General features: G+C 32.2%; 2 protein-coding genes across 4 annotated transcripts; both read left to right on the top strand.

The window, feature by feature from the left end:
• Positions 1-513: 513 nt before the first annotated feature.
• LOC141398582 (uncharacterized) lies at positions 514-3396 on the top strand. Of its 3 annotated transcripts, XR_012411666.1 has the most exons (5): positions 558-737; positions 907-1102; positions 1159-1395; positions 1461-2995; positions 3184-3396. XR_012411666.1 is itself a non-coding variant. In XM_073975982.1 (4 exons), the coding sequence occupies exons 2-4, from the start codon at positions 977-979 to the stop codon at positions 2526-2528; spliced, it is 1431 nt and encodes a 476-aa protein (XP_073832083.1). In that variant the 5' UTR covers positions 539-737; positions 907-976; the 3' UTR covers positions 2529-3396. The 3 variants fall into 3 exon arrangements, 2 of the variants coding, with proteins under 2 accessions (XP_073832084.1, XP_073832083.1); XM_073975982.1 differs by having other exon boundaries at positions 539-737; positions 1461-3396; XM_073975983.1 differs by having other exon boundaries at positions 514-1102; positions 1461-3396.
• Positions 3397-7515: 4119 nt separating this feature from the next.
• On the top strand, positions 7516-12552 carry LOC141398580 (uncharacterized). The gene is made up of 8 exons (XM_073975978.1): positions 7516-7869; positions 9246-9401; positions 9463-9702; positions 9761-10126; positions 10190-10468; positions 10534-10899; positions 10956-11192; positions 11257-12552. Exons 2-8 carry the CDS (start codon positions 9276-9278, stop codon positions 12154-12156), a joined length of 2514 nt encoding a protein of 837 aa, XP_073832079.1. The 5' UTR covers positions 7516-7869; positions 9246-9275; the 3' UTR covers positions 12157-12552.
• The last annotated feature ends 227 nt before the right edge of the window (positions 12553-12779 follow it).

Genomic DNA, 12779 nt, shown 5'->3' on the forward strand with positions numbered 1-12779 from the left:
AAATCATTGAATTCGATTGTTTTTAAGTCCCAATTTACAGCTCTGTTCCAGAACTAAAAAGTTTTTACAATTTTTACCACTTTTACACATTTTGCGTTCCCGTACACAAAATTTATATGAAAATCGTTTACGACTTTTACAACTTTTACGGCTTTTACCACTTTTTTAAAGTACGGGAACAGGCCATACATTAGGCGAGTTTACTTGCGGCAATTGTCAGTTTGTTGGTGAGAGAGGGTGTTGAGAGGCAAAGGGTTACCATATGCCTCACCTCTCTCTCCATCAAACAGACAATTGCCGCAAGTAAACTCGCCTAATGTAAATTGGGACTAAAATTGTTTGGCATATTATTCAAACACCACACACACATACACAGTTTGTTTATATTGTTTTGAAGTTTTAGGCATACTCGAATGAAAAAAAATTAAATTGACATAAAGCTTTGGCTAACCTTTCTTATTAAACCATGGCTGGTACCATGTTCGTTTGTCACACAACAATACACGATACGTTGCACAATAACTCTGTTTTGATAACAATACAACAGCTGATAGAGTCGCAGTTCATTCATTTCTTGGGATAGGAATTTATTGATAAAAAATATAAACATACGAAACATAACAACAAAAAGTAAACAAATTAAAGGCAAACTGGCAAACTACAATTTGCGGACATAAACTCTTCATTTCTGGTGAACTTTAAATCATCAAACCCCACTCCCTACCCATCTAACTCCAGTGGATCTATGGCTACATCCCATCGAAGCAGCCACTTTTCTTGAACTGGAGATAGACCCAGAGCCAGATTGAACAGAGGAACGAACAAATAAACATAACAAAAACACTGTTACAACAACAACAACAACAACTCCAATCAAGACTCACGCATCCAAACTTGTTGACAAAGCTTGTTGGAATTGAATGGGAAAAACTAAAGCAACAACACTTTATGTTGAACAAAACGCATAAATATTAACATGTCTGAACCGAATATTTGTCGGTTATGTGGTGAGGAGAATTTGGATAGATTTGTTGAAATATACGATAAAAATGGCTTTCCAACCGAGGTATATAAAATCACAGCAAATTTCTTCAGTTCAAGGGTAAACTTTGTTATTTATGAAACCAAAAGACTGCTAGGTAATCAATTGTTTCTTAGTTTTTAGATCTAGAGAACGGCAATGGTCTAAAAATAATGTGTTATGGATGTTGGGAAAACATATTCGAGTTTTATAACTATCAAGGATTTGTGGCGGAAAAGGAGACAGTCGAAACTATGGGCCACAATATATGCCGTTTTTGTAAGGAGCATTCAGATAATAATGTTGAATTATACGATATAAATGATTTCCCAACCAATGCCTGTATAATCGCAGTAAATTTCTTTAGCTCAAGGGTAAGATCTTATAGACTAAAATTAAAAAATATATATGTATGCGCTAATTGGTAACATTTCGTTAGTTTATAGATCTAAAAAACGGCAAGGACCATAAGATAGTGTGTCGTGAATGTTGGAATTCTATTTTGACATTTTACAGATTTCAGGGGTTCGTTTTAGAGAAGGCATCTTCTCTCAAACGGAGATTGAAGTATATGAACGACAAAGAAAATGGAATAATAATGAAATATGAAATTTCAGATGATAGTGAAGAAGATGAGTACGGAGACATTATAGACAATGTGCCGATTACCCCCATTGAAGATAATGTCAGTGACAAGGAAGAAGATTATGATATTCCATGTTCCTTACTTGAAGAATTGGACAACCATCTAAAATCAGGAAGTGAATGTGGGCAATTGAATGAAAGCATGGAAGAAAATGTTACTACAAACAACAAATCACCAAAAAAAGATAATGATGAAAAAAATAATCACATTCATAAATCAAAAAGAAAACGCTTAAAAACCAAACAATCTGCCGCAGAAGACAACAGAAAAACCACTCCCCGCCAACAAAATCAAATATTTTTAAATTTTATAGAATCTAAACAAAAAACAGCCAAAGATGCGGATGACCTAATAGCCCAATGGCTACCCAAACTACAATGTGTTGAATGCGAAGAAAAACACTCCAGTTTTACACTACTCAAGGAACATTTTCAAAAATCACACAAAAATAAACGTTTTTATGTTAAATGTTGTCAACGCGAATTTCTGTATCGTTGTCAAATAGCCGAACATGTCTGTTTACATTTTGATCCGTACGTTTTCAACTGTAAAAATTGTAATCGAGTCTTTACGAGTCGTGCAAATTTAGTTGCTCACAAAAGTGATCGGTGCGTACCACTAGAACCGTCCAGAGATCGAAAAACATTTAAAGAAATGGATGATAACATTGCAAAATGGATGTCAAAATTGAAATGTGTTGTTTGTAAGGAAATGCTTGATACATTTACGATATTGAAACAACATTTTAACTCAAAACATCCAAATGAAACGTTTTATGTTGTCTGTTGTCGGAACAAATTTACCACAAGACATCGTATGGATGAACATATAAAGAAGCATTTAAAAAGCAAAGATGTATAATAAAAGCAGTATGTACTATGCGTTTTAAAAATATTGGCAGGTAAACTAACTGTGTAAATTGAAGATACACAGGTTTGTATAAGAAATTAGCGAGTCCTTGTACTTACTAAATGTTATTGAACAAATTTCTTAAGTTAAATTTTGCAACTTTTCAATTATGTAATTGTCAAAATTTGAGTAAAACCATGGTGCAATAACAAGGTGACCATGTAAGCCCGGCGGGTGTCTTCTTTTGCTATCAAAATATATTTTTATTTAAAAAAATAATAAAAAATATTTCAGTTCAACCAAAATTATAATTCTGCAAATTCTCCGCTACAAATACTTTTGACACCAAGAGAAGACAAAGGTCTGAATTTTCTTTCTGGGTAACCTTACTAAATTAACCGAAAGAACAAGATTCAGTAACATTTTGAAATAATTATAATTATCGAGTACACGGACAAGCATATTAACCCCCTGTTTTTGTAAAAAATTTTATTCTTTTCACACGAATTGTCAAATTTTGTAGATCGATTTACTCGCTTTAGCGCAAATGCAGAGCGCTGATTTTTAAATGAGGAATTCTTAACGATATATGGAACGGGTATACGAAAACTTAGGTATGAATGTCTTCTGGGGGCTGAGCTATGAGGCCTAAATTATTAAAATATAGAAACTAACAAAAATTAGTTACAAAAACAGGGTATAAGAGTCCATATTTTGAATATCATAACATTTTTGTAATTACGAAAAAAGAGCTAATATTTTCGGCTTAAATATTGTTTCAAAAATATTGTTACCTAAATTTTAGATATACGTATGTAAATAAGTACATACACACATTATTTTGTTTTTATAAAACACAATAAAGCAATTAAAATCATATGTGTGCATATTTTGAATATCGTAGCAGTTATGTAATCAACATGAAGGTACTGATGTTGTCGGCTTATGTTGAATGTATGGTTTCAGCTTAAGTTGGTCCGAAATTTTTATCAAATTAAATCCAAACTTTCCGAGATGTAGGCCTTTGGAACCCTTTACTTATATTTATGGCATGCACACCGATATTTACAATTTTTTCAAAAATATACCTTCGACAACATCCAACTTTTGAAATTTTATACTAGTCCCGCTCCATACTACAGTTATTTCATTAAAAAAAATCATTAAATTGTGCGTTTCTAGATCGAGTTCCATACTAAAGTAAAATCATGAAATGGCGTAGTGTTCTAACTAAGAACGCCTAATTTCATGAATTTTTTTTTAATGAAATTCACTCTAGTGTGGACCAGGACTCAGAATCATTCAAAATTAGTCTGTTCCAGAACTGAAAGAATCTAATAATTTTTACTATCTTTTTCGATATCAAAAAGGAAAAATATTTATCGTAGAAAAAATAGTAGAATCTTTCATGTTCTGAACAGAAAGATTTCTGATAGAAGAATAAAAGTGCAGGGACAACATAGATTGAAAATTTCTTAATTAATCTTTTTTTGGCCCAACGACTTTGAATTAATGTTCGGTTGTCAAATAAATTAAAAATAAATAAATTCTTCTATTAGAAATGATGTCCAACTTTGCAGCCCTTTACTCGCGAGCAAGCTAAGAGAGCTTCTCTTTCCATTAACGCATTGAATAACCATAGAAAATCGCTTTCAAACGGGCCTGAGAGGGGAAATGTAATCCCCTGCCATCTAAAATACATACATATTGTTACGGAATTAGATTTAACTAATCTCCGTGTAGACGTTGTTTTATTCCCCGATACAATTTGTACCAAATAAAACAGGGTTCGTTTTAGATTACGCTTCTACAATGCTTTATTTACTTTATTACACTTATTCGGAACTGACTGTTATAGCTAAGTACACAGCTTTACTTTACTTCTTTACTAGTCGATGTTTACACTTCGGTATAAAATTCACTACTAACTCACTGTTTGGCCGGCTTCTCATATTTATACCCAAAATCTCCTTGGTCTAGAATTATCCACAAAATCTGGCAATATCTCGAAGCTGTGCAGCGAACACACAGACGCACATTCGCACTAAGCGAACAACCATACTCACATACATACAAGTAGACCAGCACAGTAATGACGTAATTACAACAACAAACAAATGCAAGAAATAAGGAAGTAACAAACTAAGCAATAATTACATGATTATGGCAAAACAAAAGCACATTAATGAAAGGTAAAGAACATCTAGAATAATGAAGATAATTCTACATGATAATTGTTGTTGCTTAAATAAAGTAACTGCGTAATAAAACTTTACGTTACAATTCAAATTTTTAAATTAACGGAAATTAAACTAAATTAACTTAAACCTATCAGTTACATTCGTAACAATATAAACTTGTCTATTTGGTGAAAAATGTATTAAATTGACTTAATACAAAACAAATGGACATATCCCAATGTGTTTCCTTAAGTTAATGTAACTAAAATGGTGAAAATTGAATTTCTTAATACATATGTAATAAATATACGTATTATATTAAAATAAATTTGTGTAATATGGATATTTTGTCTCCAAGGAGCCACGCAGTGCAGTTGTTGGTATAAAAAACCCCAACGATATGTTTTTTTACATATGAGTTGTCACTTTATATGTATATGTAGAGTGACAACACATTTGTAAATTTGTAAAACAACATATCGTGTAAAGTACCCATAAGAGGTACGTATACTTATCTGTACCGCTGCATGCGATTACGGTCAATACTTAAACGTTGATTGTGTTTTCGCCCTTTGCCTTTTATTCCTTTAACAGAAATGACTTACTAGGCGTTTACGCCAGACAATTTGTCTTCAAATACAACTGTAATTTACTAACACATACCTACATTTGTCGGCTTTCTTCCAGCTGTCCATCATTTTTCACAGACAGTCGGATTAACAAATTTTTGACATTTTTGAAATGTGTTGAAAACAAAAGAATATGAACAAAAACCAAATATGTGAACGGAAAACAAAAACAAATCGAGTTCAGTCGTAATTTTACAACTGTATTTGCAGTTGTCGGGATGCCTATACTATGTTTACATTTACGAAATACACTCGATTTCATCTGTCAATTCCTTTGCGTATACGTCAAATGAAGACTCATCTGAAATCGATTGGATTTCATTTGACGTTTGAGCAATGGAATTGACAGTTGAAATCGAGTGGATTTCGTAAATGTAAACATAGTACTACAGTCAAGTTTTGGGATTTTGACAACCAATACATGAAGTCAACTGTCCTGTCATGTGTAAACGCAGGGTTAAGCAAGAACATGACTACCGAGGCTCATGCCATCATATAGAAAGCCGAATCAGCCCAGCTAATGGCAGTAGTTTTGTTCCAGAACCAGAAAGTATCTTCTATTTCTGTCAGGTTTCCCTTACTCCAAAAATTTGGAAAATGTTCACTTTTCTTTAAACAAAAATGGATCTGAATAGTGTTCTCTTTAGAAGCTTTTTACACAACATTACGAGACACACGTAATATGATCGTCCTTTAATTTTAAAAATAATAAAAGTGGTTAACTGCTCCCATATAAATTGTATGCTGTTTTAAGTAAAGGAACACTTTGTGGGCAAAAATTGGTAAAAACTGGTAACCTCAGGCACGATACCCTGAGTTTAAACATGACAGGACAGTTGAGTACATGTATTGATTGTCAAAAACCCAAAACTTGCCTGTGTGACGAAGGCGTCCAGGCAACTGCAAAAACAGTTGTAAAAATCGTCTATTTCATTTTGTTTTCCGTCCACATATGTATTTTGTTTTTGTTCATGTTCTTTTGTTTTCAATTCAATTCAATTCAATTCAATTTATTTTCATAAATGGGAACCTAGCCCATAGGGCCAAGAGCGGTTCCAAAAGCTACAAAACATACACTACTCCAAAAGCTTAAAACTAAAAATACATTAAACACATCATCATCATCATCATTCAACACATTTCAATTACTATCTCACTTATTTTAACAAGAATGTCAAAAATGTGTTAGCCCCACTCTCTGTGGGACAGCTGAGAGACAGCCGACAAATTTATGTATGGGTTAGTAAATCAGGGTTGTATTTGAAGACAAATTGTCTGGTGTAAACGCCTATTAAAGGAACACGACTCAATTTTCTTTACCGTAAACTTTGTACGTGTGACCATTGACAAACTAGAGTTATATCATGAAATTGCTGTAGTGGGGAACTCGATCTAAGAACGCCTAATTTCATTAAATTATTTCATTGAAATCACTCTAGTGTGTACTGGGACATATGGAACTCGATCTAGGTCCCTGTCCACCCTAGAGTAATTTCATTGATTAAAATTTGATGAAATTATGCGTTCATAGATCGAATTCCATACACGTGTACGACGAAAAGAAATATTTTATTGTAGCAAATTTCGAAGTTTCAAATTTCATGAATAGACCCTATTACATTTTGAAAACCAATTTTACAAAAAAAAGTAAAAATAGAGCTGATTGTCACTTGTACCTTACATAAATATGCCTTGAGTAGAGTAATATCATGAAATTGCTGTAGCAACTCGATCTAAGAATGCCTAATTTCATGAAAATTTTGCAATGAAATCACTCTAGTGTGGACCGGGACTAACTTTCAATTTCAATGAAATTGTTTTGTGTAGTCCCGGTCACCACTAGAGTGAATTTCGTTAAAAAATTTCATGAAATTAGGCGTTCTTAAGTCGAATTCCCCACAACAGCAATGTCATGATTTTACTCTACTATGGAACTCGATCTAGAGACGCATAATTTCATGCCAAAATTTCAGTGAAATTACTCTAGTGTGGCCAGGGACGTAAAATCAAACAAAAATTTAAACGGAAATTAACAAATTAACGTTCAAATGAAAAAAATGCACTTGTCTGAACACAGACATACGAAAGAGCTTTTTTCGCAACCGAACTGTTACAACAAGAATTAACGACACGTTGTTCAATAACTGAACTTTGTTTGACAAATTGTGCGGTTTTTTTCCTGGTGCCGTGCCGAGTTCTATTTGAAGTTTGAGATTTTGGAATTTAGAGATAAAAAAGGCAAATAAACATTCCGCAAAAAAATTGATTGTTATTTAACGTACGATACATATAACATGACCTAAGCTATATTCGTGGCGTTGAGTTGCGATCCATTCTGTTCACTTTTGATGGGGTCCTAAATATTGGAAGACTACTTTTTCTGTTGTAATGGTTTAATCAAGATCACAACAACTATCCGCAGAAGTATATAGCTTTTGCGTAGGAGATCCATGAGGGAATAGACCGACATGGTCCATCTTGGAACTGGATCTGACGCAGGAAGTCATTCCCTTTGATAGTTATCGCTTGAACTTTTTTTAGCAGGTCAGCGCTGAATTTTTAGAGCTTATATCAGGTAGTATGACTTACCCCCAAAAAAAGAACTCTGTAGCTGTAATCATAATCTTCGAACTGTCAAAACAATTCTCGAACAACCCTAAAAATTCTCTAAACCGATAATATTCAACTTTTGTAATGGAGATACCGAAAAGAACAGTTCAATCTAGATTGTATATATTCTTAGAACTTGATTTGAATTTCAAAGAAATGCCTATTACGATGTAAACCAAAGTGAATGTCTTCTTTCGATAGAAATCTTGTCCACCAGCCATTTTAGTAGGTAACAGTGGGATTTTTTAGAACTTTTTTGGAGCAATGAGTTTGAGCATTAAGATCGGATCGGGTCCAATTTTTTCCACAGTTAAGTATCGTAACCCTGATCAAAAATATATGTATATAACACTTATTGTGGAAGTCCATACTTCCCGAGATATGGGCCTCTGAAGTTCCGAACATTCCTTTGTATATAACTTCGCTATTTTTGAACGGATATTGATAACATGTGTACCATTTCGAAGCTGATGGTATAAAAGTAATTAAATTTTTTCTTTAATTAGCATTTAAGACTTTCTCCTATGGACAGGTGCAAATAAATATTATAAATTTTTCTCTACGTATCCGGCCTTTAAACAAGGGAAATTCAGAGACCCATATCTTGGGAAGTATAGACTTCCCCCATAAATGTTACACATATTTGTGATCAGGGTGACAAGAGCTACTTGTGGAAAAAAATGGTCCCGATGCTTAAACTCAACTTAAGCCCACGGAGCACCTTCGGCAAAAATTGACAAAATTTAACTTTTTAGAGTAAAATGTACAGAAAATCCATCCGATATAAATACACCTATCAAGGACATGTCTTACTTAGAGGTAGTTTACACTATCTATCAATGTCATATGACACGAAATAAAAACATTCCATATGTACCCACGGAGGCAATGTGGAGACGTAATTTTATTATATTTTTGTTGGGGTGGACCCACAGAATAAATGGCGCAAGGGAAATCTCTAAAATTCCACATATTAGTGAATATTTAACGATTGAAAATTTCATGTCATATGACATTTACATATAGTGTAAACTACCCCTTAAACTGCACTTTTGATCTAAGTTTGTATAAAATATTACGAGGTATTTTTGGAGTATTTCCAATTCCTTTAAATGTTTTCTTATTTTGAATATTCTTTCGGAGTAGTCAAAACCCAATGATATATATTTTTTTATTAATTAGGTTTTTTAATTCTTATTTATTATTAATTTATAAATTATTTATATTACTATAAACATAGTGAGTTCTGTTTGGGGTAGTTTAATGATGATTTACATCAATAAAATGATGTTATATACCTTTTTTTACAGTTCCATCTAATTTTTTACCTTGGCTATAATATGACAGAACTAAATATTTGCCGTTTTTGTGGAGCAGATTACGACGACAAATTTGTTGAAATATACGATAAAAATGGTTACCCAAGCAAAGGATATAAAATTGCAGCAAATTTCTTTAATTCATGGGTAAGAATTGTAAATAATATATCCATCAAAGTAAACCAAATAGGCTAATAACATCTTTCAGTTTTTAGATCTAGAAAATGGCAATAACATCAAAAGTATGTGCGACGAATGTTGGCAGAAAATAAATACATTTTATGAATTTCAATTATCTGTCTTGGAAAAAGAATCAGCTGACACAGCTACAGAACATAATATTTGCCATTTATGCAAAGAGCGTTCAGAAGATATGACTTTACTGTACAATACAAATGATTACCCAACCAATGCATGTATTGTCACAGCCAATTTCTTTGATCCGAAGGTATGTTTTTACTATTCTTAACATTTGTTCACAATTTCAAAGTTAATATTGCTTTCAGATATTAAAGCCAACTAGAAATTGTAATGATCTTAGAGGAATTTGTGGTGGATGTTGGGTTCCGATTATAATATTTTATAAATATCAAGGATTTGTTTTCGACAAAGCCTTTTATATCAAGGCAAGATTGCAATGGATAAAGGACAAAGAAAATGGCATTGAATCATATGATCTAACAAGTGATAATGAAGAGGAAGATAATACATCGGAAGTGGCTACTGAGTCAAATGAAGATTGTGTGATTGTGGCTGAACGAAATTTTTGCCGTTTATGTGGAAGATCTTCTGATAAATTCATTGAAATATATGATAAAAATGGTTGTCCAAACGAAGAATATAAAATTACTGCAAATTACTTTAATTCGAGAGTAAGTTGTTTTTAAATATTAAGGTAATATTTTTTTTTCGAAACCTAACATAAATTTTTTTAGTTTTTAGATCTTCAAAAAGGCAATGAACTTAAAGCCATGTGCTCTGAGTGTTGGAGTGAGATTTTTGAATTTTATAAATTTCAAGAATTTCTCTTTGAAAAGGAAGAAGACAAAGCCTTTCATATCAAACTACTGGACCTGTACCGAAGTAGCGAGGAACACAATTTTTGCCGTTTTTGTGGTGAGGAGTTTTCTGGTCATGATTATGCCGATATATACGATGAAAATGATAAACCTGCGGATTGGTATAAAGTTATAGCAAATTTATTTGATTCGAGGGTAAGATTGTTATTCACCAACCTTTAAAGCCAACAAAGTGATGCGAAATGTCATAACATTTCTAGTTTTTAGACCTAGATAATGGCAATTACATTAGAAAAATATGTGGTGAATGTTTTTTTAAAATTTCCACGTTTCAAAAATTCCAAGGATATACCTTGAAGAAGGCATTTTATATCAAGGCCCGGCTACAATGGATAAGGGACAAAGAAAATGGTATTGAATCTTATGACCTTACCAGTGACAACGAAAATGAAAACAATGCAATTGAAAATCATGGCAGTGATTTAAACAAAAGTATAACCGAACCAAATGTTTGCCGTTTCTGTGGTATGGAGTACTCGAATTCTGATCTATCTGTTGAAATATATGATAAAAATTGCCATCCCAGCAAAGGATACAAAGTCATAGCAAATTATGTTAATTCAAAGGTAGCGGAATTAGCCAATCTTTTCTCAGTTCGATATAATTTAATAATTTTTCCTAGTTTCTAGATCTCCAAAACGGCAATGGCCTTAAACGCATGTGTTGCGATTGTTGGGATAATATTTTTAGATTTTATCAATTTCATGGATCCGTCTTAGAAAAACATTCATTTGAAATTACGGATCCAAATATTTGCCGCCTTTGCCATGATCACTCTAATGACTTTGTTGAAATGTACGATAATGATAATTACCCAAGCGATGCATGTACATGCATAACAGAATTCTTTAGTCCAAGGGTATGTTTTGCTATTCCTAAGAATTTAAAAACCATTATGATAATATATTTTATTCCAATTTTAGTTTTTAAAACTAGGAGACTATAATGGCATTAAGCGAATTTGTATGTACTGTTGGGGCAACTTCTTAATATTTTCGAAATTTAGAACATTTATCTTGAAAGAGGCAACTTACGTCAAAGCCAGATGGCAAAGGATAAAAGATCAAGCAAGAGGAATTACATCATATGATGTTTCGGGTGATAATGTGATAGCCATAGTTGAAAATATAAACCCCACTATGTCATCTGATGATGATAGTAGTAGTAGTGACATGGAAGTAGATGAAGATACTTCTGTTGTTTTTTCTCTATCTGATTCTAACTCCGAAAGTGAAAGTTTATACTCCAATTCTGCATCCAGTATCAGCACCAAATCATCGAAAAATGATAAACCAAAGAACAATGCTAAAGAAAGTCGTTATAATTTAAGAAAAAAACATTTTGACAAATCTCAAAGGAAACATTCAAAAATTCAATATGACACAAATATTGCAAAAGATAGAACGTCGTTAAGTTCCCAACAACCAGTGGAACAATCTCAAAGAAAAGACTGCACCCAAAAAACCCAACAGAGCAGTGTGTTAAACTTCATAAAATTAAACTATAGAAACCCCAAAGATTGTGATGATCTAATAGCTCAATGGTTACCAAACCTAAAATGCTTTGCATGTAGACGAGAATTTTCCACTTTTACATTACTCAAGGAACATTTCCAAAAAAATCATACAAATAAACGCTTTTATGTTAAATGTTGTCAGCGTATGTTTTCTTCGCATTATAATTTGGCCGAACATGTTTGCTTACATATCGATCCCAGTGTTTTCAAGTGTGGAGAATGTGGTCGCTTCTTTATGTACCGTGAGAATTTAATTGCTCACCAAAAAGTTCATTTAAAAGCGTCTGAAGAATGTACAGTAAATTAATGAAAAATAGAGATACTGATTTTTTTTAATAAAACATCACAACTTGCCTGTTGTAGTCATACATTACATAACATAATATAACATAACATAACAATCGTTTAGATAAATGTTTACTAATACATTTTCAAATCTAAATTCTTTCATGCTTTAATAATAGGTTTAAAACCAAAGTGTAACTTAAGGTAAACAAGTGAAGATAAATAATTTTTTATTTTATTTGTTAATTCTTGGCCATGAAGGTTTTTAGGTTGTTAAATAAACAATTCTTGAAAATATTAAAAAATATAAAATGTCTTAATTATATTGAATTATATTTTTGTATTTATAATACGTAATTATAAAATAGTCTTTTGTATAGCTTCCTTTGTATTGACGTTAATAAATAAATAAACAAAATATAAATGTGTTTTTATTTTTTATCAGGATCGTGGGATCGTCATAATCCTTCGTAAAATCCTGGGTAATAATCGGTTATTTATAAAGATTGTGTTTTTCAAAAAAAAGTCTTTGATTTTAAAAAAAATATTTTTCAAAAAATAATCGTGGATTTTTAAAAAATTATTTTTCAAAAACTAATCGTGGTTTTTTAATAAATATATTTTTCAAAAAATAGTCGTGGATTT

The sequence above is a fragment of the Musca autumnalis genome, unplaced genomic scaffold (assembly GCF_047663935.1).
Source record: "Musca autumnalis isolate F117 unplaced genomic scaffold, ASM4766393v1 scaffold_3, whole genome shotgun sequence".
Classification (NCBI taxonomy): Eukaryota; Metazoa; Arthropoda; class Insecta; order Diptera; family Muscidae; genus Musca; species Musca autumnalis.

Excerpts from the sequence above, each read along its gene's own strand:
- LOC141398580 (XM_073975978.1), top strand. The coding sequence starts at position 9,276 with ATGACAGAACTAAATATTTGCCGTTTTTGTGGAGCAGATTACGACGAC. Across the intron at positions 10,900-10,955 it reads CAAATTATGTTAATTCAAAG|TTTCTAGATCTCCAAAACGG; the intron begins GTAGCGGAATTA and ends AATTTTTCCTAG. Across the intron at positions 11,193-11,256 it reads CAGAATTCTTTAGTCCAAGG|TTTTTAAAACTAGGAGACTA; the intron begins GTATGTTTTGCT and ends TTCCAATTTTAG.
- LOC141398582 (XM_073975983.1), top strand. The coding sequence starts at position 977 with ATGTCTGAACCGAATATTTGTCGGTTATGTGGTGAGGAGAATTTGGAT. Across the intron at positions 1,103-1,158 it reads CAAATTTCTTCAGTTCAAGG|TTTTTAGATCTAGAGAACGG; the intron begins GTAAACTTTGTT and ends ATTGTTTCTTAG. Across the intron at positions 1,396-1,460 it reads TAAATTTCTTTAGCTCAAGG|TTTATAGATCTAAAAAACGG; the intron begins GTAAGATCTTAT and ends ACATTTCGTTAG.